The sequence below is a fragment of the Dama dama genome, chromosome 25 (genome assembly GCF_033118175.1).
Source record: "Dama dama isolate Ldn47 chromosome 25, ASM3311817v1, whole genome shotgun sequence".
Classification (NCBI taxonomy): Eukaryota; Metazoa; Chordata; class Mammalia; order Artiodactyla; family Cervidae; genus Dama; species Dama dama.
The window spans coordinates 45,560,864-45,583,126 of record NC_083705.1 but is presented as its reverse complement, the minus strand read 5'-3'; the positions used below and the strand labels follow the sequence as shown (position 1 = coordinate 45,583,126).

General features: G+C 43.7%; 1 protein-coding gene and 1 long non-coding RNA gene across 2 annotated transcripts in view; one reads left to right on the top strand and one right to left on the bottom strand.

The window, feature by feature from the left end:
- LOC133046426 (uncharacterized) overlaps positions 1–22,263 on the bottom strand; it is an 84,261-nt gene that overhangs the window by 14,272 nt on the left and 47,726 nt on the right. The gene's annotated exons all lie outside the window — the stretch shown is intronic.
- LOC133046424 (sperm flagellar protein 2-like) overlaps positions 1–22,263 on the top strand; it is a 189,072-nt gene that overhangs the window by 159,492 nt on the left and 7,317 nt on the right. Inside the window, exons 32-33 of the mRNA XM_061129237.1 lie at positions 6,761–6,853; positions 14,940–15,119. Of these exons, the coding sequence (XP_060985220.1) occupies positions 6,761–6,853; positions 14,940–15,119 (273 nt within the window). The remainder of the gene's footprint in view (positions 1–6,760; positions 6,854–14,939; positions 15,120–22,263) is intronic.

Sequence of the window (22,263 nt, the reverse complement as noted above, 5' to 3'; positions counted from 1 at the left end):
GGCCCCTGGCGGCACTAATCCTATCAGAGTACTTTTGACCTAAGAAGTGTATTACTCCCTGATCTCACCATGCCAGATCTCATGGCCCATGTTTAGGCTCCCAAAGGCAGCACAGGTACTGCCCAGGTCCTAGGCAGAAGTCTGCTCCCACCTACCCCCACCTCACCCCCTGGGAAAGGGAGGGTCTGAAAAAGTCCAAACTGCTTGCAGAGCTAAGGGCTCTTAAGAAAATCACAGGAAACATCATTGTCCTCCTCCCAACTTCTTAACCTTGACTTTTCATTAGACTCGCCCGCAGAGATCTTAATCAGCCCAATGCCCAATACCCAATACTCTGTGAGTAGCAACAACAGTTACAGTGAACACAGACAGGGAAAGGGTAGGTTTTTGTTTCGTTTTTTTCCTTTGGTCTTGAGCATGCTGAATGATGAGATGGTTTTTGACAAGTTGACTTTGAAATGTCTGTGGGAAATGCAGGCAGAAATGTCCCATCTGACATGGCAGATGCAGAAGTCAGTCACTATCATCTAGGCAAATGTTGAAGTTATGAATGGATGAGATCACCCAAGGGAAGTGTGTAAAGTGATGGGTAACCCAGTAACATGGTACCTGGCCAATGGATTTGCAGATAGGATGTAACTGTAACCCTCACCAGAACAATTTGGAGAGAGTACAGAATCTAGATTGCAGAGGATTGATGGAATAAATGGTTCTTTAGGAAGTGAAGATAAGACAGTCGATTCATCTTTTGAGAAGTTTGAGTAAGAAGAGAGTGAGTTAGAATGAAATACCGTAACTAAGAAGGGTGTAAATGACTTATTTTGTGTCTGCTAATGGAATTTAAGGTTTCCCTAAAGTGGTGAAGAATCCGCCTACCAATGTAAGAGACACAGGGTTCAATCCCTGAATCAGAAAGATCCCCTGGGGAAAGAAATGGCAACCCACTCCAGTATTCTTGCCTGGAAATTCCATGGACAGAGGAGCCTAGCGGGTTACAGTTCATGGGATTTCAAAAGAGTCAGACACGGCTGAGCAACTGAAAAACAAAGAAATTTATCTTTAGTGCCCACCACTTCACATAGCTGGTAGACATGAAAGGTTCATAAGGTTCTGATTTTGAATCAGGGTGATAATCTGTCAGTGCCTGTATCTCCTGTGTATTTCACCACTGAAAGATCACATCTCTTCCTGCTTCTTTTCTTCCTCAATTAATGGATGATGTGCTCATAGACAACCCTGACATTCCCACACTCAGACAGCTGAGCCAGAGCAAACAGCACTGACACATTGAAGAAGTTCTTCAAGGCTGATGAAGAAAGACATACAACTGACTGGGCTGACTCACTTCCCAAGTAGAGCAATTTGTGAATTCTTTCACTGTTCTGGACCTGGACTTACAACTTCTAAAGATGATTTTGTGTAAAAACACAAACAGCAGAGCAAAACTTGTTGGCTTAAGATTTTAGCAAGCGTGCAGTCACAAAAGTACCAACCTTCACTCTGCAGTATGTGCCAATGAACACAGGATATCAATTTAAACATCTTTTTGCACAAACATGAGATGAACATAGGTGTTGGTAAATTGTACCAACAAGTGCTGAGCAAAACCAGAAAGCTCCTTCACCAAAGGAGTGAATTTCTTAGAGAAAGTTGATTGCTGCATGAAACAGAAACTCAAATATACGTATTAGATCACCAGCTGGGTTTGGGAGCAGTTGATTTGTGAGCTCTTCCCTCTCCCCTGGCTCACCCAGTGCCCACTCCTCAGAAAGCCCATGACAAAGAAGCCATTGGAGAGGCCTACTTGACCTCCCCACATGACTTACAGATTCCCAGCGCTTGCCAGATCACACCACAATACAGAGTTCTTTTATGGGAATGTCAAAACAGCACCTTCAGCAATGTGTTATGATTTGTGGAAAATGTCACCTTAGAATAGCCAAATAGTACAATTGCATTGCTGAAATGAAGTTCTCTGGGGGATGGGAGGAAGAGGCTCTCTACTCTGCTTTTTATTTTGTTTTGTTTTTTTCTTTTCTTGACTAATTGCACATTCACCACAACCACCACTTGAGAATGTGTTGACTTCCCCAGCTTCTAAAATGGAATAAGGCACAGGGTTTGTGAAGCTGCTCTGACTGTGTACCTGGGCTGAGCCACGCGAGCGTGAAAGTGCCTTGCCTCTGCTCCCAGCCCCCGGGCAGCCATGACACGCTGGCCTCTGTCGTGTGTGGGTGTCTAGTCACACGCTGAATGCTTTGATGGCGAACTCTCTCGGCTCACCTTCTGTCAGTGAGAATGCATGTTATCACAGGCTTAGTGAGTCAGATGTTCTAGGATCCAAACAGCACAGCACTTCATCTTTAAGGAAAAGTAAACCTCAAATTCCTTGGCCACATTTTAGCAAGAAAGTACAAAGGGACATTTCCACATTTCAAGGAGAAAGCCCCTGATTATCCACTGGGGCAGGATGTGGTTGACTGAACCCTGCTTGATCAATTTAAACCCAACCCTACAGTTCACGTGTACCATTTCCCACAGCAAAATTTTCTTGGGTGACTTTTTAAAAAGTACAAGTTCTTCTCTAATTAGGTTCTTTCTTCTGTGGTGCTCTTGTTCTGTGAAACACTGTGAAACAGCTTGCTAATTTTTAAAATACATCTGTTATATTTTTTTTTGTATGTGACTGAATGAATTCTTGGTTTTAAGAATCAGGGGAAATTCCTGTGTGTTGAAACAACTGGATGTGGAATTGACAGTAGAGAAATTGAGGATGAAAATGAATCCTTCTTTTAACATTTCCCCTTTATTGCTGGTTTTCAGCTATTTGATTATTGTGTCCCTTGGTGTGGTTTTCTTCACATTTATTTTGCTTGGGGTTCACTGAGCTTCTTGAATCTGTGGGTTTGTAGTTTTTGTCAAATTTGGAAATTTTTCAGAAGTTTTTTTTTTTCATACTCCCCCCACTATCATTTTCAAAATCCAATCACATGTATGTCCCAAAGTTGCTGATCCTGGATTCTTTTTTTTTTTTTCAATTTTTTTCTCTCTGATTCAATTTTGTATTCATTTCTACTCCTCCATTTTTCCCATTCACTGATCATTTCCTCTGTAGCACCAAATCTGTGATTAATACAATCCAGTGTGTTTTTATTGGAAATATACTTTTATTTCTTGAAGTTTAAGTTGGGTCTTTTTTATATCCTTCATTTCTCTCTTCATCTTATGCATTTTTCCCTCTATCTCCTTGAACAAATGAAATTTATTTAGAAGAGCTAAATGAACATCCTTGTCTGTTCATTCTATCATCTGTGTATTACTGTGCTTGTTCCTATTGATTGATGTTTCTTCTGACTATGGGTTATATTTTCTGGCTTTTTTGAATGCCTTTGTATGGAATGCCACATGTTACAAATTTTATATGGCTGAGCACCCAATTTTATATGCCTTTAAGTATTGTTGGGCATGCAATAATGTTATTTGCAATCAGTTTTATCCTTTCAAGGTTACATTAAGATTGGTAAGGGTGGGTCCAGAACAGCCTTGTATCATAGGGCTAATTGGGCCCTGGTTTCCCAGGTGGCTCAACGGTAAAGAATCTGCCTGCCAAACCTGCAGGAGACACAGGTTTGATCCCTGGCTTGGGAAGATCCCCTGGAGGATGGTATGGCTACTCACAGTATTCTTGCCTGGAGAATCCCATCGACAGAGGAGCCTGGCAGGCTATATAGTCCATGGGGTCACAAAAGAGTCAGACATGACTGGGCCGCTAAATAACAACAATCTGGCCCCAATACTTGGGCAGTATCTTCCTGGGGACACTACCCAATACCTTGTGCATCAGAAGGTCCTTCCCTGCCTGGTAGTCACATTTTCCCTGGTGGTAATATAGTCCCAGCCCTATATAAGTTTTAGGAATTGTTAAGCTTACTCCCTTCCTGTGATTCTTTCTCCCACTTCTGGTATTTTCCATACACATCTGCACAAGTCAGCTCTCAACCAAGACTTAAGGAGATCTTTCTGCACATCTTTAGGGCTCACCTTCTCTTTCAGTGCACCTCTAGTGTTTTGCCCTAAATTCTATTAATAATCATCATAGTGGTTAGTGTTGTTAATGGCTCAGTCGTCTCTGACTCTGCAACCCCATGGACTGTAGCCTGCCAGGCTACACTGTCCATGGAATTCTCCAGGCAATAATACTGGAGTGGGTTGCCATTCCCTTCTCCCAGGGGTCTTCCCAGCCCAGGTCTCTGGCATTGCAGGCAGATTCTTTACTGTCTGAGACACCAGGGAAGCCCAATAGTCATGATGGTAGTGGTTGTTTGGTGGCTTAGTCGCTAAATCGTGTCTGACTCTTGTGACCCCATGGATTGTAGCCCACCAGGTTCCTCTGTCCATAGGATTCTCCAGGCAAGAATACTGGAGTGGGTTGCCATTTCCTTCTCCAGGGGATCTTCCCAACCTAGGGATCGAACCCAGGTCTCCTACACTGCAAGCAGCTTCTTTACCAACTAAGCTACCAGTGAAGCTGCCCTTCCCTCAAATCCAAGTCTATGTTCTCAGCCCAGCAGGATATCCCGGTTCGATTCGGATTCCTCCCCTGGTGCTGTAGCCTGAACCATAGTTGGGCTCCTCATTGTTCTCCTTATTTCAGGAATCACCGTCCTGTGTTGCCTATTGTCCAATGTCTGAAATAATTATGTTATTTATATATGTGTATATATATATATATATATATATATATATATGTGTGTGTGTGTGTGTGTGTGTGTCATTTTTTTATTTTTTTAGGCAGGAGGGTAATTCTGAGCTTTGTCACTCCATCGTGTCCCAAAGCATGACTCTTACTTGTGCTCCTCATCTCTCTATTCTTCATGGAATGGTGAAGGTGAAAGTGTTAGTTATTCAATCATGTCTGACTCTTTTTGATCCCATGGACTGTAGCCCGCCAGGCTCCTCTGTCCATGGAATTCTCCAAGCAAGAATACTGAAGTGGGTTGCCATGCCCTTCTCCAGGGGATCTTCCTGACCCAGGGACTGAACTCAAGTCTCCCACATTACAGGCAGTTCCTTTACCATCTAAGCCACCAGGGAAGCATCCATGGAGTGGTACTTACAGTTGTCAACAGTTTAGCCACTGGGCAAAGCAAAGCACTTACATTCAAAACTTGAGCCCATGCTGGACCCTCACTTCTCCTGGATCTTCTCCCTCACACGCTTATTCATGGCCAGGATCTCCCACCCAGCATTCCTCTGTTCTAAATGAAAACTCAGTCTCCACCTCTGGAGGCTGCATCCTCTTAGAAGCTACCCAGTGCCACTCCAGCCTTCTCTCCAAGCACAGATAATTCTCGGAAAGAAAGAAGGCACAGAGCATAGGCCAGAGTCAGGTTAGACCTGCCAGTGGTTCTTGGCAGTAGGCAGTGCCAAGGGTAGGTTGTCAGTGTGGAAAGCAGCAAGGGAGCAAGACCTAGGAACAAAAGGAAGTACTTGCCATATGTAAGCTTGGCAAGACACATTCTTCAAACCCAAGGAATTAATACCTGATGTTTAATAGCACATATGAATGAGGCCACCCAAAATGTACTGAATGCCCAAATGTGTGATATAAACAAGTCAAACTGGAGTTTAAAGGAGAGAACAAAGAAGAGAGGACCTCTCTGAGGAGGTGTAATTTAAGCTGGGTCTGGTGAGATAACCAGGTTGACATTGGTGGACAGGTAATCACCTGGAGGAGGAATGATGTGAGCAAGAGAAGAAAATGGTTCTGAGTAGAGGCTGACATGGCAAGAATCAAGTTTGGGGAAAACTGATATGGTCAAATGGTCTGAGTTGAAACAAACAAGAGGGAGACTGGAAATGAAGACAGCTTGAAGGCTGCTGGGGCAGCTCATGATAGAGGCAATAGGGCTGTACACCAGCATGGGAGCAGTGGGGTGGGGGAAAAGGAGAGAGGGACAAGTTATCCCCAGATGGCAATCAAGGGGGTTGGTAATTACTGTCAGACATGGGCTGAGGACAAGTGCTGTCTTTTCAAAATCGGTCCTTGAGCTCTTGAGTCAGTCAGTCACTCACTCAGCCAAGATTTCCAACACCAACAACACGCCCCAGCAGGACACTAGGCTCCAAGACACACACAAACACGGACAGGACACGTGCAGCGTGATGGGGACACAGACACCAGTAGAGTGTGCTTAGTCGCTCAGTTGTGTCCAACTCTTTGCAGCCCCATGGACTGTAGCCCGCCAGGCTCCTCTGTCCATGGGATTCTCCAGGCAAGAATACTGGAGTGGGTTGCCATGCCCTCCTCCAGGGGATCTTCCCCACCCAGGGATCAAACCCATGTCTCCTGCATTGCAGGTGAATTCTTTACTGTCTGAGCCAGGATATGGCTGTGCAATCCACATCCAGGGTGAGGACCTCCAAACTTCACTGCACATTCCAACAGCTACAGTATAGTCATAGTGTAGCTGGCGCCCTGGCCTGTGGGTTTTCATTTATAAATCATTCATGTGTACTACTGCACTAATGCATTCTATACATTATCACTTTTTTAAAAAATAATTACAAAACGATGAGATCTCATATACGTGAATGGAATTTCTAGAATTTGCTTCAGCACTCCCATGGTTTCTGCACCTTACTTTGTGGACCTCTGCTCTAGACACCTTGCAAAGACCAATTCAACCTTTGTGGCTCTGAGAGCAGCAATTACATCTCAGCATAACTTTAATGATTCTCATTTTTGTTTTTTGTGTAGGCTGGCCTGTGGTTTACAGGAGATGAAGATATAAAAATTCCAGAAAATCCTCTTGAACCCCTGCCATTCAATAGGCAGGAGCATCTTATAGAGGTAATGACTGAAGTATTTTTTTTAAAGTGTATGTATGTAGCACCATATCACAGTAATATTGATCAATTTCTTGTGTAATTAGTCTTAGACTCCATCCCCATCCCCTGTTCCTTTAATGTATTCCCAAAGTGCATAGTTTAATATTCACCCAGGTGGCACTAGTGATTAAGAATCTGCCTGCCAATGCAGGAAACGCAGGAGACTCAGGTTCAATCCTGGGGTTGGGAAGATCCCCTGTAGAAGGAAATGCCCAACCCACTCTAGCATTCTTGCCTGGAAAATTCCATGGACAGAGGAGCCTGGTGGGCTACAATCCATGGGGTCACAAAGAGTCAGACAAGACTGAGCAACTGAGGACAAGGCGGCAGTATAGAGGAGTCTGGAGAGGAGGCAGAGGTCAAAATCTTAAACAGTCCTCCTGTTAACTCCCTGTGTGATCTTGGACAATATCCTTAAGCTCCCTGGGCTTCACTTTTCTCCTCTAGCAAATCAGCTGTTACTGAGCATATTCTTCAATTCCTTATAACTGTAAAAGCTTTGGATAAGAACTGCCTTTTACCAATATATGCCTTTGCTCATTTCTCTTTGATTTTGACTAACTCATGTTACATTCCAAGAGTTTGCATACCCATCAGATTATTGCTATCATCAAAAATATCATCATCATTTTTGGGTTGGCAAAAAAATTCATTTGGGCTTTTCATATCATGTTATGGAAAAATCTGAACGAACACTTTGGCCGTTAACTTCTATCGTTAACTTGTATCCCTGAGGCCACAATAGTATATAAGATCTTAAAATCTGAAAACTATTCTAACTTCGGTATAAATGTTAAAAATATGAAACTATATCCAACACAATCAAGTTTGATAAGATATGAGAAACATTGAATGGTAGATTTAGACATGACAGTAAGCTATGTGTATTGATTAATCAATTCAGCCAGCCATTGGTATAATTGCAATGCAAAATTGAACATGACTTGTTGTAACATGAAAGTGAGCAATTCTCTTCCATTGGACGCATATTTCAAGCATATCTGCTAGATGCTAGCAGGAGAAACAGGTGAAAGAAAGGGGTCAGGGAGTTACCAAAAAAGTTCAAAACATGAGGCTGGCAGTTGTGGGGCAGCTTTTTGTTTTGGTTGTTGTTGATTGTTTTTTAACCGGAGGACTTAGTTCAATTCTCCTGTATAGCTTTGGAAAGCATATCTATATATAAATAGGTTCTTCATTCCGTGGGAAGAGGCCAGTAGTCTGAATAGGATGTCAAGTACAAAGCACTTTCCTTTTCTGTGAGAAGTTGTTAGAAATGTCCATCACAGCAGAGCCTTTCAGTTGCTCACAGAGCTGCTGAAAGCAGGAGGCGGTCTATGCTGGTCAGCCCTGAGGACTGCAAGGCAGGGAAGCCAGAGAGGCCTCTGGGTGCCAAGGAGGGGTATGGCTCCCATCTCCTGCTGCCCAAACTGCTGGAACAAAGTGTGTGGGGGAGGGTAGAGGCAGGACCACAAAGTCTGAGAAAGATGTGCTCTATGAGGCAGATTCATTGGAGAAGACCCTGATGCTGGGAAAAACTGTGGGCAGGAGGAAAAAGGGGCAAAGAGGATGAAATGGTTAAAGAGCATCACTGACTCAATCGACAATGAGTCAGAGCAAACTTTTTGAAGGACAGGGAAGCCTGGCATGCTGCAGTCCATGGGGTCGCAAAGAATCGGATGTAACTTAGCAGCTGAACAATAATGGGGCAAAGGATGGCGGACAGATGTGTGTGAGAGTGTGTGTGTAGTGTCCATAAGACAGAAGGGAGTGGAATTTTCCATGCCTCTCTGTCCCACAGACTGGATGCTCTACATTTCATAACTCTCAATACCCTTCAACTGGGACTGAAAGCACAGATTTCCGTGGCTGACAAAGCTGTGCGGTCTTGATGGAGCTACCCAACCTCTCTGTGCCGTGGTTTTATTTTCATCCTTTGCTGCTGGGGTTGTTGTACAGCATGAGTTCATATGTGTGGTCCTTTTAGAACAGTGATCGGCACACAGTAAGCCCTATGTAAGTGTCAGCTAAACAGAAGCTAAACACGCTAAACCCTACATGGTGAAACAACACCTTAACGGTTAACATCCTGAAGAAGTTGCACAAAGGAAAAACATAAAACAATATAATAAGTTTACTTTTTGGCCATTATTAGAACAGTAAAGACCAAATTGGGGGAAAACACCCCATAAAGAGGAATTCTAAGCGTCAGGATCCCTGGGCTCTGTTCCAATTCTGCCAGGAATCACTGTAGGACCTTGAACTGTAGGTTCTTTCACCTGCCAGGGCCTCTGCATCCTCTTAAGAGGGCTTAAGTAGAGGGCTTGGCCTACAGTCTAGGGCCACACCCAGCTCTCCTGCTTTGTCACCTGTATTCTCTATGATCCAGGACTGGCAGGGCTCCTGGAGATAGGTCATTATCACTGTCCATGAGTTCGGATGAGTCCAAGGCGCTGGGTAAAATGTCTCTTTACATCCAAAAAAGGATCCCTGAGAAACATCTGTGTTGCAGTCACATTGTTATCTCCTGGCAGTGACAGTGCATTTCCTTATAACTGATGAGGTTCAGCCATGTCCTGGCTTCCCAGCTGGCCACACAATACCAAGTGTTTTAAAAAATCTATAGGGATGTTCTTTATCTTTCTGGCTTACTTCACTCTGTATAATGGGCTCCAGCTTCATCCATCTCCTTAGGACTGGTTCAAATGAATTCTTTTTAATGGCTGAGTAATATTCCATGATGTATATGTACCACAGCTTCCTTATCCATTTATCTGCTGATGGGCATCTAGGTTGCTTCCATGTCCTGGCTATTATAAACAGTGCTGCGATGAACATTGGGATGCACGTGTCTCTTTCAGATCTGGTTTCCTCAGTGTGTATGCCCAGAAGTGGGATTGCTGGGTCATATGGCAGTTCTATTTCCAGTTTTTTAAGAAATCTCCACACTGTTTTCCATAGCGGCTGTACTAGTTTGCATTCCCACCAACAGTGTAAGAGGGTTCCCTTTTCTCCACACCCTCTCCAGCATTTATTGCTTGTAGACTTTTGGATAGCAGCCATCCTGACTGGCGTGTAATGGTACCTCATTGTGGTTTTGATTTGCATTTCTCTAATAATGAGTGATGTTGAGCATCTTTTCATGTGTTTGTTAGCCATCTGTATGTCTTCTTTGGAGAAATGTCTGTTTAGTTCTTTGGCCCATTTTTTGATTGGGTCATTTATTTTTCTGGAATTGAGCTGCAGGAGTTGCTTGTATATTTTTGAGATTAATCCTTTGTCTGTTTCTTCATTTGCTATTATTTTCTCCCAATCTGAGGGCTGTCTTTTCACCTTACTTATAGTTTCCTTTGTAGTGCAAAAGCTTTTCAGAACATTACAGCATACTGACACATGTATATGGAATTTAGAAAGGTGATAACGATAACCCTATATGCAGAACAGAAAAAGAGACACAGAAATACAGAACAGACTTTTGAACTTTGTGGGAGAATGTGAGGGTGGGATATTTCAAAAGAACAGCATGTATGCTATCTATGGTGAAACAGATCACCAGCCCAGGTGGGATGCACGAGACAAGTGCTCCGGCCTGGTGCACTGGGAAGACCCAGAGGAATCGGGTGGAGAGGGAGGTGGGAGTGGGGATCGGGATTGGGAATACATGTAAATCCATGGCTGATTCATATCAATGTATGACAAAACCCACTGGAAAAAAAATAAATAAAAATTTAAAAAAAAAAATCTATAGGGATATCCTGAGAAAAGGCAATTTAATTCATCATACTCAAATTCACACATTTTTTGGTCATAATCTCTTCTCCACATCTTCCATAATGAGAAGCTGATGATCTCACTGAAGCTGATGGCTCACCACAGTGAGCTCTAGGTCTTGTTTTTGCTGACTGTATACAGCTTCTCCATCTTCGGCTACAAAGAATGTAATCAATCTGTTTTTGGTATTGATCATCGGATGATGTCCATGTGTAGAGTTGTCTCTTGGGTTGTTGAAAGAGGGTGTTTGCTATGACCAGTGCATTCTCTTGGCAAAACTCTGTTAGCCTTTGGCCTACTTCATTTTGTACTCCAAGGCCAAACTTACCTGTTACTCCAAGTATCTCTTGACTTTCTATTTTTGTATTCCAATCCCCTCTGATAAAAAAGGCATCTTTTTTTTTTAATGTTAGTTCTAGAAGGTCTTGTAGGTCTTCATAGAATCTGGTCAACTTCAGCTTCTTCAGCATCAGTGGTTGGGGCATTAGACTTGGATTACTGTGATGTTGAATGGTTTGGCTTGGGAATGAACCAAGATCATTCTGTCATTTTTGAGATTGCACCCAAGTACTGCATTTGGGACTCTTTTGTTGATTATGAGGGCAGTTCCATTTCTTCTAAGGGATTCTTGCCCACAGTAGTAGATATAATGATCATCTGAATTAAATTCATCCATTCCCATCCATTTTAGTTCACTGACTCCTAAAATGTCGGTGTTCACTCTTGCCATCTCTGTTTGACCACTTCCAATTTACCTTGGAATTTATAATTGACCTAACATTCCAGTTTCCTATGCAATATCATTCTTTACCACATCACTTTTTTTTCACCACCTAACACATCCACAACTGGGCATCATATCCACTTTGGTTCAGCCTCTTCATTCTTTCTGAAGCTATTTCTCCTCTCTTCCCCAGAAGCATTTTGGACACCTGCCGACCTGGGGGTTCATTTTCTGGTGTCATTTCTTTTGCCTTTTCCTACTGTTTATGGGGTTCAGAAGTACTGAAGTAGTCTTCCATTTCACCCTCCAGTGGACCTTGGACTATTACCATTTGTTGAAGCCAGGCTTGTGTTTTGAAATACTGTCTATTTGCTAACAAATCCCAAGAGTCTATTTCAACCCCAAATCTCTCTCCCAAACATTAGACTCCTAAACATAGCTGCTTATTGGACGTCTCCACTTGGATGTTCTAGCAGACATTTCAGACTTACTGCATCCAAGTCTAAGTCCCTGATCTCCCATCTCTACCACCCTATTGCCCTGTCTTCACCTAGAGCCCTCTTCATCTTGGTCAGTGGAAGTTATGACCTTCCTGTTGGTCAGGCCAAAACCCTAGAAGTCATCCCCAGTTCTTTTCCTTTTTTTTTTTTTTTTTCCAAATCTCACATCCAATCCTTTAGGAAGCCTTAGTAGTTCTACCGTCAAAACACAGGGTTGATTGGTTCCAGAACTGGCTACTGGCAGAATTATCTTGTAAGACTGAGAACTGCAGCTCCGAGAGGCTACCTGTTGTTCCCTGCCAGATGGCCTTTTTACAGTTTGAGATTTGCTTCTTCACCAGCAGGAGAGCATCTCATTGGCTTCAAATCTCTAATCTCTTCCTTAAGACCTTCCTTTAAAATAGTCCTTTTAAAAACACCTCTCACATGATTAAATCAGGGCCCAAGTTTGGGGTCTCTTTTGATTAACTCAAAACCCACTGATTAAGTACCTTAATTGTCTGCAGAATCTCTTTGCCTTTACTCCTGGGAATGACTTTCTCATCACATTTAAAATCCCTCACACTCAAGGGGAAGGGATTATACAAGATATGTATTCAAGGGGGTACTCTAGCGGGGCGGGAAGCCTCAAAGCCTTCTTAGAATTCTTTCCATAACAACATTTTAAATGATATAGCAGGCCTTACCTTTTTTACATGTCTCATCCACTGATTTAAAATCAAGCCTGTGTAATTAGAGAAGGAGTTCACATATCAGCTCACTTTATTTTTTCACATCTTCCTTCAATATATCATATTCAGCCTCTTTGTTAATAGAAATAATGTGTTGCACCTACATAGCATTTTCAAGAGCATTTCAGTGGAAATAATACTAAAAGTCAAGGATTCATATGAAAGAAATGGAAGATAAGCATGAAAGGACAATGCTGTGGTTATCTATTGGTGTCAACACATTTCTACCCCATGTCCTGCTGGAAATCCCTGAGGACTTCCAATGACAAGTGGGAAGAGGAAATAAATACAAGGTCCTGAAGGAACCCAAATGCTGGATCGTGACTCTTGAAAAATCTAAGGCTGCCTGACCATCTGAGCCTGGTTCTGTGCCTGCTTACAGCAAATACTCAATAAACTTTTGATTAAGATATGACTGAATGATTGAGCTTGCAGAGTCCATTGACCTTAAAAATTCTTTTCTGCTTCATAGCATAACTTTAGTTTATGCTATGAAGTTTAGTTGGTGCTATGCTTTAGACTTTAGTATCTTCCTATTAAAGTTATTTTTAATTAAATTTGTATTAGGTTTGTCAAATATCAGGAATTTATTTTTCCAATTCGTCATGGATGTCTAATTGAATTTGCTAATAGTTGTAAAGATTGCTAGTAATAAGGAATGACACGATGTGTAAAACAGATAGCTAGTGGGAATCTGCTGTGTAGTATAAGGAACTCAGCTTGGTGCTCTGTGATGACCTAGAAGAGTTGGGTGGAGGGGTGGGAGGGAGGCTCAAGAGAGAGGGCATACAGCTGACTCACACTGTTGTACAGAAGAAACTAACACAAAGTTGTAAAGCAATCATACTCCAATTAAATTTTTCTTTTTAAGAATGACATGCTATCTCTAGATCTAGACACTTGCTTCTCAAAGTGTAGGTCAGAATCAGCAGTTTTGGAATCACCTAGGAGCTTGCTAAACATGAAGAAACTTAGGCCATCTGCTAAACATCCAGAAAAGAAAGAAAGAAAATGTGAAAGTCGCTCAGTTGTGGCCGACTCTTTGCGACCCAGGCCAGAATACTGGAGTGGGTAGCCTTTCCCTTCTCCAGGGGATCTTCCCAACCCAGGGATCAAACCCAGGTCTCCCACATTACAGGGAGATTCCTTCTCAGCTGAGTCAGAAGGGAAGCCCAAGAATACTGGAGTGGGTAGCCTATCCGTTCTCCAGGGTATCTTCCCAACCCAGGAATCAAATGGGGGTCTCCTGCAAACATCCAGAACCATCTACTTAATTAGAGTCTACATTTTTGAAAGGTTACTAAACACACATGTTTGAGAAGAGCCAGTCGCCTCCCAGAACAGAAGTCCCTAGGTATTTAGGTGTGGCCTCTGTGTCCCAGGGTTTGGCCTGGGCTTTGCCAGGCCCCAGAGGATGATATTAGATCCCCAAGCACCAACTCTTCACACTGTCAAATGCATGAGACAATGCGTCTAGAACTGACTGGAAGCTCAGTCATTCAGGATGTGGGAGAGACCTGCTGAAAAAGCTGGTATTCAGTGATGAGCACACTCTTCCTCTGAGAGTCCTCACTGGAAGGAGTCACATTACATCAACAGATTAGGGAGTTTGGAGTCAAGTGGCTGAAACAAGGAGGCTAATGGCTGGAGTCCCAGGGGCTTTGGGCATCATTCCCTTCCCTCTCCCCACTTCCTACCAGAAGCTTCATGATTGGGAATCAGGGCCAGTATGTCAGGATGGAGTTGAGGATAGACAGAAGGGTCCTTGCTCTCTTTTTCTACCTAATATGCACCACTTTAATTAGTACATGCATCTTGTCTGTCTCTTTTCAAGTCCAGGGACTGTAGCTCACTGGGCTCCTCTATCCATGGGATTCTCCAGGCAAAAATACTGGAGTGGGTTGCCATTTCCTACTCCAGGGGATCTTCCTGACCCAGGGGTCAAACCTTCATCTCTTGTGTCTCCTGTATTGCAGGCGAGATATGTATATACACACACACACACACACACACATATATATATATACACACATACACACACATGAATATTTGTCTTCCTCTTTCTGACTTACTTCATTCTGTCTAATAAGCTCTAGGTTCACCCGCCTTATTAGAACATCAGAATTTTTAGAGCCCTACTTTTTTTTTAATATTTAGCTTACTTTTCAATTAATACCATTCATTACATGTTAGTTTTAGTAATTCAGTCCTCAGAAAATGACCTTATTCCAAAACTCCTGGAGAGATTCTTCATTGCCTGTTCATCCACTGTCTACCCGACGGTTTGCATTTTCTCTCTGGCTGAAATTCTTTTTTGTGTGACAGTTTTTCTTTAGGTTGTTTGCTGACTGCGAGAAGGATCCACCCCAGCTTGACTACACACAGATGCTGCTTTATTTTGCTTGCCATCCAGACAGTACAGAAGGGGTCTACAGGGCCCTCAGCGTGGCCATTGGGACTCATGTCTTCCAGCCAATTGAAATGCCTAATCCTGTTGCAGAAAAGGTAATTGTGTTCTAGAAATAGACTAGCTTAGCGTTGGGGTCTGGAGGAGATCCCAGAAGATCCTGAACTTTTCCTCACACAATGCTTTACTAGGTCTTGGATAGACTTGGCCGGACTCAGCTGGATTAAGAACTTGGGGTCAATTCTCCAAAAAAAAAAAAAAATGCTTTGGTAGTAAAATCCAAAATTTGCTCAGAGTTTCTCAGTGGAACCAAAATTTCTCTGTCAGGGATAGTCTTTATTTTGCATGAAGTGCTAATCCTGATAAATGAGAACAAACTGGGTGTTAATCCAGGCTGTTTGCCACACTGTGTGGAAATTCTATGTAAAACAAGTTCAACCTTCGAACATATACCACAGATTTGTAACTCTTGATAGGGTTTCAGGCCCAAACTTGGCCACCTAAGATGCATGGGCAATCTTTGTGTCACCTGCCTCCAGGGACAGAAAACCTTAATGTCCAGTAAAACCTCACATCCCACCATAGATTTATAAAGGGTTAACATTCCCTGGCTTTGGTGGGGGTGATGGGGCAGATAGAAAAGTCTCAGAACAGGGTACTAACAGGGTACTAACTTATGAGGTGCCCACTGGTCTGACTATTTAGCCTGCAGTAGACCTTGTGAGGTGAGCTGTGACCCTCATGGTGGAACGCTTTCCTCTGTTCTTCTTTGTGGACACGGAGGGCAGAGGGATACTATGCGTCCAGACTCCTCAGATATCCCAGCCGCAGTTCTTTTCCTGTCTTTTTTTTTTTTTTTTGGTGGAAAGAAAAGTTTGCTTTATTTCAGATGCTGGCAACTGCGAGGGGTGGGGGTGTGTGGAGGACATCTGTCTAAAGTCTGACTCCCCCTGTGACAAGCAAGGAGTGGGAGCTTTTATAGACAGAGTTAGGGTGGGGGGTTACATGCAGAAACAGCATAGTCATCTCTAAGAGTCATCTTCAGATTGGTCTTCACTGATCTGACTAACATCATCTTGGCCAGGAGGATGTCCTACCCCTTCTATCAGGACCAGGGTGAGGCTGGACTATTGTCTAGGAAGCTGACAGCTCAGGGCTCTTCACCCCAATGCTCTGTCAATGCAGCATTAACACTGATTCAACAACACAAAGTCAGCAGTGAATTATTGTTATTCCCACTTGAGAATGCTGTCTTCCTAGACCACAGAAGGACCGCTTACACTTTCCCAAATAAATGACAAGCCAGATGCCGTCTGCCTTCACTTGGGACTGCTTTTGCCACTTTCCCAGGGCTTCCCATGTGGCGCTAATGATACAGAACCTGTCTGCCAATGCAGGAGACATAAGTGACAGAGATGCTGCGGGTTTGATCCCTGGGTTGATCCCGTGGAGGAGGAAATGGCAACTCACCACAGTATTTTTGTCTGCGAAATTCCATGGACAGAGGAGCCTGGCAGGCTGCAGTCCATGGGGTCGCAAAGAGTTGGACACAACTGAAATGACAGCACGCACACACACAGGGGTGTTTCTGCATCTCTGTATGGATTGGGCCTCCTTCTCCCATCTCTGGCGTGGATCATGACCTACCTGAGGTCTCTGTGGAATGTCTGTCCTCTAGGAGACCTTCCCTGACCTGGAGTGGTGGCCGCACCCTGCCTATGTTCCCATGGCTCCCTGCACTTCCCCCCTCATGGGAACCCTCACAGATAACTGCTTTACATGGTCAGCTTCCTCAGGGAAGGGCCATCTGTCTTGTTCTGCATCCCCAAACCTGCATTCCTGAACCTGAATTACTGCTACAGAGCTCAGTAAAGACATTTCATTGAGTGGGACAGTCAATTAACTCATGATTAGCTTTGTAAATTATACCCTTTGTGTAGTCCTGTGATCTGCAAGGGTTACAAATCCAGTTGCCCATATCCATACAGGGCTTCCCTGGTGGCTCAGACTGTAAAGAATTTCCCTGCAATGCAGGAGACTCAGGTTCAATTCCTAGGTCAGGAAGGTCCCCTGGAGGAGGAAATGGCTACCCACTCCAGTATTCTTGCCTGGAAGATCTCATGGACAGAGGATACAGCTGAGTGACTGACACTTTCACTTTCACTATACAAGAAAGAATGGGAGGATGAGGGACTGATGGCCCAAACACAGAGGGAACACAGAACAAAAGACAGATTAGCATGGGGCTTTACTGATCCAAAGAGGGGTCTTTGCCTTCTTTTTTGCCCCCTCTGTGTCTTTGCTCTTGCTGTTACCTCCACCTAGAGCATCTGCCAGCTCATCCTGAAAGGTTCAAGGCCTCTCCAGTATCCCAAGGCCTATTTCCTACACCAGCTCATTCATGAAGCTCCCGCTGACACCCTGAGCGCTCCCTTACCTGAGCCCCAATTTTATCCAGATCCTCTCTGGCAAGACTGAGAATCATCCCAGGCATTTACCCAATTACTTATCCAGCACCTTGGTGATGTGGGAGCTACCCTAGACCTGGGAATAAAGCAAGTGAAGTGAAGACTTAATCAAATGGTGATAAATGCCACAGGTGAAAAAGAAGATAGGGAAAAATGCAGGAGTCTGGGAAGGAGTTGCTGTGTTAAATAGTGTCATCACAGAAGGTGTCTCTGTGAAAAGACGTATAAGCAAAGGCCCAGAGAGGTAAGGGAGAGAGCCTTGCAGATAGACCTCTGGAGGAAGAGCATTTAAATGAAGACCGCAGTGGATGCAAAAGACCTCACATGGGGCCGTGCCTAGAGTATCCAAAAGAACTGCAAGTCAGCACTTGCAGAGCGCTGAGCTGGAGGAGAGCAGCAGGAAAGGGCGGTGATGGGGAGAGGACTCCGAGGGCCCCTGGAGGGACCTTGGCTTTGGCTGTGCCGAGAGAGGAGATGAGAAGGCGCTGAGGCAGGGTCATTTCATGCCCATAGAGAGCAGACTGCAGGGAGCACGGGAGGGAGGAGGACTAGTGACGCACGCAGCGGGTGGTTTATCCATTGACTCCTCCGGTGCACTGGAGACAGCTTGTTACCCTCTTTGCATCCTCTAAAGTAGCAGGCGCTCAGCAATGCACATAACAAGTTCTCCAGGAGTGTTGGTAAAAGGGAAGAAAGAGCGGAAGAGAGAAGGAAGGGGTGGACTCCCGTCTCTGAGGCAGAGAGGAGGAGAGCAGACACTCCAGAGGCAGAGGCAGTGGCAGGTTCGGAGGCTGCACTGCTGCTGCTGTCGCGTCAGTCGTGTCCGACTCTGTGCGACCCCATAGACGGCAGCCCATCAGGCTCCTCCGTCCCTGGGATTCTCCAGGCAAGAACACTGGAGTGGGTTGCCATTTTCTTCTCCCGGAGGCGGCAGTGAGTCACCAGAAAAAAACCAGGAAAAGGCAGCCTGTGCTAGAACGGTTGCCATAGCAACAGACAGCTGTCTGGGTGGGTAGCAGCCAGGCCAGCTAGCACCAGCACCCTAAGAGGCTGCATCCCTTCTGGCCTTGACCCCTGAGCTAGTGCTCGCCCAGGAAGCAGCTCCCTGGGTTGCTTCTCTCAAGAGCTCTTTTAAATTCCAAGGACACTGGGCAAGAATTCTCCCACAACCACTGCACAGCAGCGAAGAAGCCAGGGTAGGGGCAGGTCTGTCACACGCCACACACACAAGCCTGCTCCTGGCTGGGAGTGAAGCATAGGAGCTTTTGATATACAGGACCCACCGCCTCCCTCATTCTTGCCTCCTCCTAGCTCTCACCATCCAGGCTCCAATTATCCTGCTGCCTCCCTGTGCCCTTTCAACTGTGTTCCAGTTTCCTGGGCAACCTGATCCCAGGATGTTAAAATGAACCTGCTCAGAAACAATACCTCTAACAGGTCTGTGTTTACTCCCAAGACATTTAATCAGATCTTGGTTTTTGCTTTCCAAATAAACAACTGGAAATCTCCCATTTGTTTCATTCTTCCTCACTCTCTTCTTCCTTACATGCTGGTTTATTCATTGTGGCACAGACCTCCTGTTTAAATTCACAGCTTCTTTGGGTAATTTAAAAGAAGTTCAAGGGCCAAGCACTCATGAGCAGGCACTAGTCAACGTGAAACATCAAAGAAGTTGATGTTTGTTCATCCTGGTCTATGGGATTTGGGGTTATGATATTGGAATTTAGTAAATTATGAGCTTGAACCGTCCACATTTTGAGAGTCTTGTTAAGACATCTTGACAGGTGGGTTGGGGCCTTGGGGTTCAAATAACTTAAATGTTCCTCCCATTCTGCTCTTTGATGCTTTGTTCACATTAGTCCCGAGGACTGAACTTCTGTTCTGCCTCTGAGATGTGGGGAACTAAACAGACTGAATGGTAGAAATGCACACTCAGGCACCATTCTGAGGACGTGTTGCTGGGAATCTTCAAGGGCTGTCTCTGAGAGTGTCTCTGAGAGACAAAGTGTTTGTCAGCCTCACAGTCTGCCTGCTGCTTAGAAGATAATGTGACTCACACAGAGTTTTGATGCCATTAACAATTGCTCATTCAAAAGCCCTGGCTTTTCTCCAAACTGGCATGCCTGGTTTTGTCCATACATCCACATCCGCAATTGCGGCCTGTTGGAGAGCGCCCCCGTCCCGCGCACACCCTGCTGTCCCGCCAGGAGGCTGATCTGGTTCCTTCGGCCCTGATCTCGGCCTCCCTCGGCTCCCTCCCTTCCCACTGAACCACTAAGTCTATTCTCTCCAACCCCCTAGAGAGAAAAACTAGCAAATGCTTATAAAGCATCCTCTGACCTAGTAAGACCTAATGACATAATGCCATTTGAATGAATAAACATTTCATTCAAATGTTTAACTCGTTATCTTTTGGCCAAAACAAAAAATCCATTTATCCCATGAAGATATTATCAAGTCTTTGAGTCGTTGGGCCCTCTCTAGTTCCGGAAATGGTGAAGAGAATGGTGAAAGTTCTTGCTCTTTAATTTTGGTATCGCCTGCTCATCCAGCCCAGCTCATCATGCGCTCACCCACAGGTTCTGTCTGAATAGAAATTCACTCATTCTTCATTCTATCAGCAAGATGTTCTATGTCTCAATGGTGTTCTTTTCACCACACTCAGTGTTCTGTCACTCTGGGGAATTATTGATGGGAAGCCAGTGTGATGATTCCCAAGTTTCCTAGGTAGAGGCAAAAAAGTCGGTTTCACATTTCTGCCAAGTAAATCAATATTGCAGTTGTTTAAAATGGATAAGAGGCTAACTGGATAGGTAGGTAGATAGATAAACAAGAAAGACTAGATAGATAGATATATTCAATTCCAAAAACTTCAAGATTAGATTAAATTTCCAATTTAGCAAAGGATACAGAAACTCAACTAAAGCAAGGTGACCACACAGAACTAGGGCAAATGCAACCTGTCTCCATTGCACCACCCTCCACCCCTGCACATCCTTCAGAGGGGCTTACGATGACCAGAGGCTTAATTCTGTGCCATGGTATAGTCCTTTTACACTTGGGACTTCAGTGGCTATTTGGAAAGAACTTGTGTGATCTATGCACTTAATGCTTCTACTGAATTGAGTATTTACAAGCAATGGCACCCTCTTCTAATTTTAAGCCTAAATTAGCATTTTTCCTTCCTCAGAATAAAAGAGAACCAGCCCTTAGGTGTTCTATGACATTGGGCCAGTCAACATTCTGAAAATGCTCATTTTTCTATGGCAAATCATTGAATATCTATTACCTCATCATCAGAAACACATGCACACATTTATTACTATAAATATTATAAATGCAAATCTACTGTAGAGAACTTGCAAAGTACAAAATAAAGTGAAAAGTAAATCACCTGTTTGAGCAATCAGAGGTAACTACTGTCAGTTCTTTAATGTATCGGTTTCTCTTCTTTTTCTGTAATAAGTATTAGATATATAAGGAAATGAGGACCCTGGTGTATTTATTATTTGTGTTTTGTTCCCTTTTTGCACTTATCCCATGATTGCTTTTTCACTGTCATTTGGTATCCTAAGCTAAAATGCTTTCAGCAGCATAGCATTCCATCACAGACCAATACTATCATTGATGTCACCATTCCCTGTTGTTGGAATCATAGGTTTTCTATTTTTGCTGTAAGTAACACAGAATGAACATCCGTATACAAAATATTTGGTGCACCTGAATATTTCTTTAGAATCAGTTCCTAGATCAGTAACTACTGGGTCAAAAGGTAGGCATATTTTTCAGGCTTTTAAGAAACTACATCAGAAACAGTTTACTTTTTCCCATGCTAAGAATGCCAGCGTCTAAGTTCATAGCTCTTGGCCAAGTTTCAAAGAGCAACAATATGAACCCCAATCTGTCTGTATTCAAGCTGTTTTCTCTTTTACCTTCTGAATGCTTCATTGAGTTTAATATCCAGTATCCAAACAAAGGCTGTCAACGTTTCTCAGAATCTATCAAACTTGAGAAATTAACCTGCCACAACCTCTAGACTGCACGCAGTTTCCAAAGCAAATCCTGTCAAAAAATCTAGATTCATGTGTAAAAGTTTGACAGAAGTCACACAATTCATTTCAGTGTTCTTTTATTGAGTAATACAGTGTATCTGGGGCTTCCCAGGTGACACCAGTGGTAAAGAACCTGCCTACAGGAGAGACGCGGGTTCTGGAGAAGTTGGATGGAGAAGATCGCCTAGAGAAGGAAATGGCAGCCCACTCCAGTATTCTTGCCTGGAAAATCCCATGGACAGAGGAGCCTGGCGGGCTGCAGTCCATGGGGTCGCCAAGAGTGGGACATGCCTGAGGGGGCTTAGTACGGTGCATACAGTGTTATCTGGGAGAGTGATAAGCGAAAGCATGTATGAAAGTAAATAAAACTCACCCCACACTAAGGCCTCTGTCAAGTACCAGCAGAATTGGTCTAGACTTTCGACATGATTTCCAGTGCAGCTGGCATATTCTACTTCTTTTTATTCTTTTTATTTGTTATTTTTTATTGACGTATAATTGATCTACAATGCTGTGTTAGTTTCAGGCATACAGCAAAGTGATTCAGTTATACATACATATATATTTTTCGGATTCATTTCCCTCATAGGTTATTACAAAGTATTGAGTGTACAGTAGGACATTGGTTATCTATTTTATAGATGTATTCATGTATATATGTTAATTACAAACTCCTAATTTACCCCTCCCCCACCCTTCCCAGTTGGTAACCACTTTTGCTT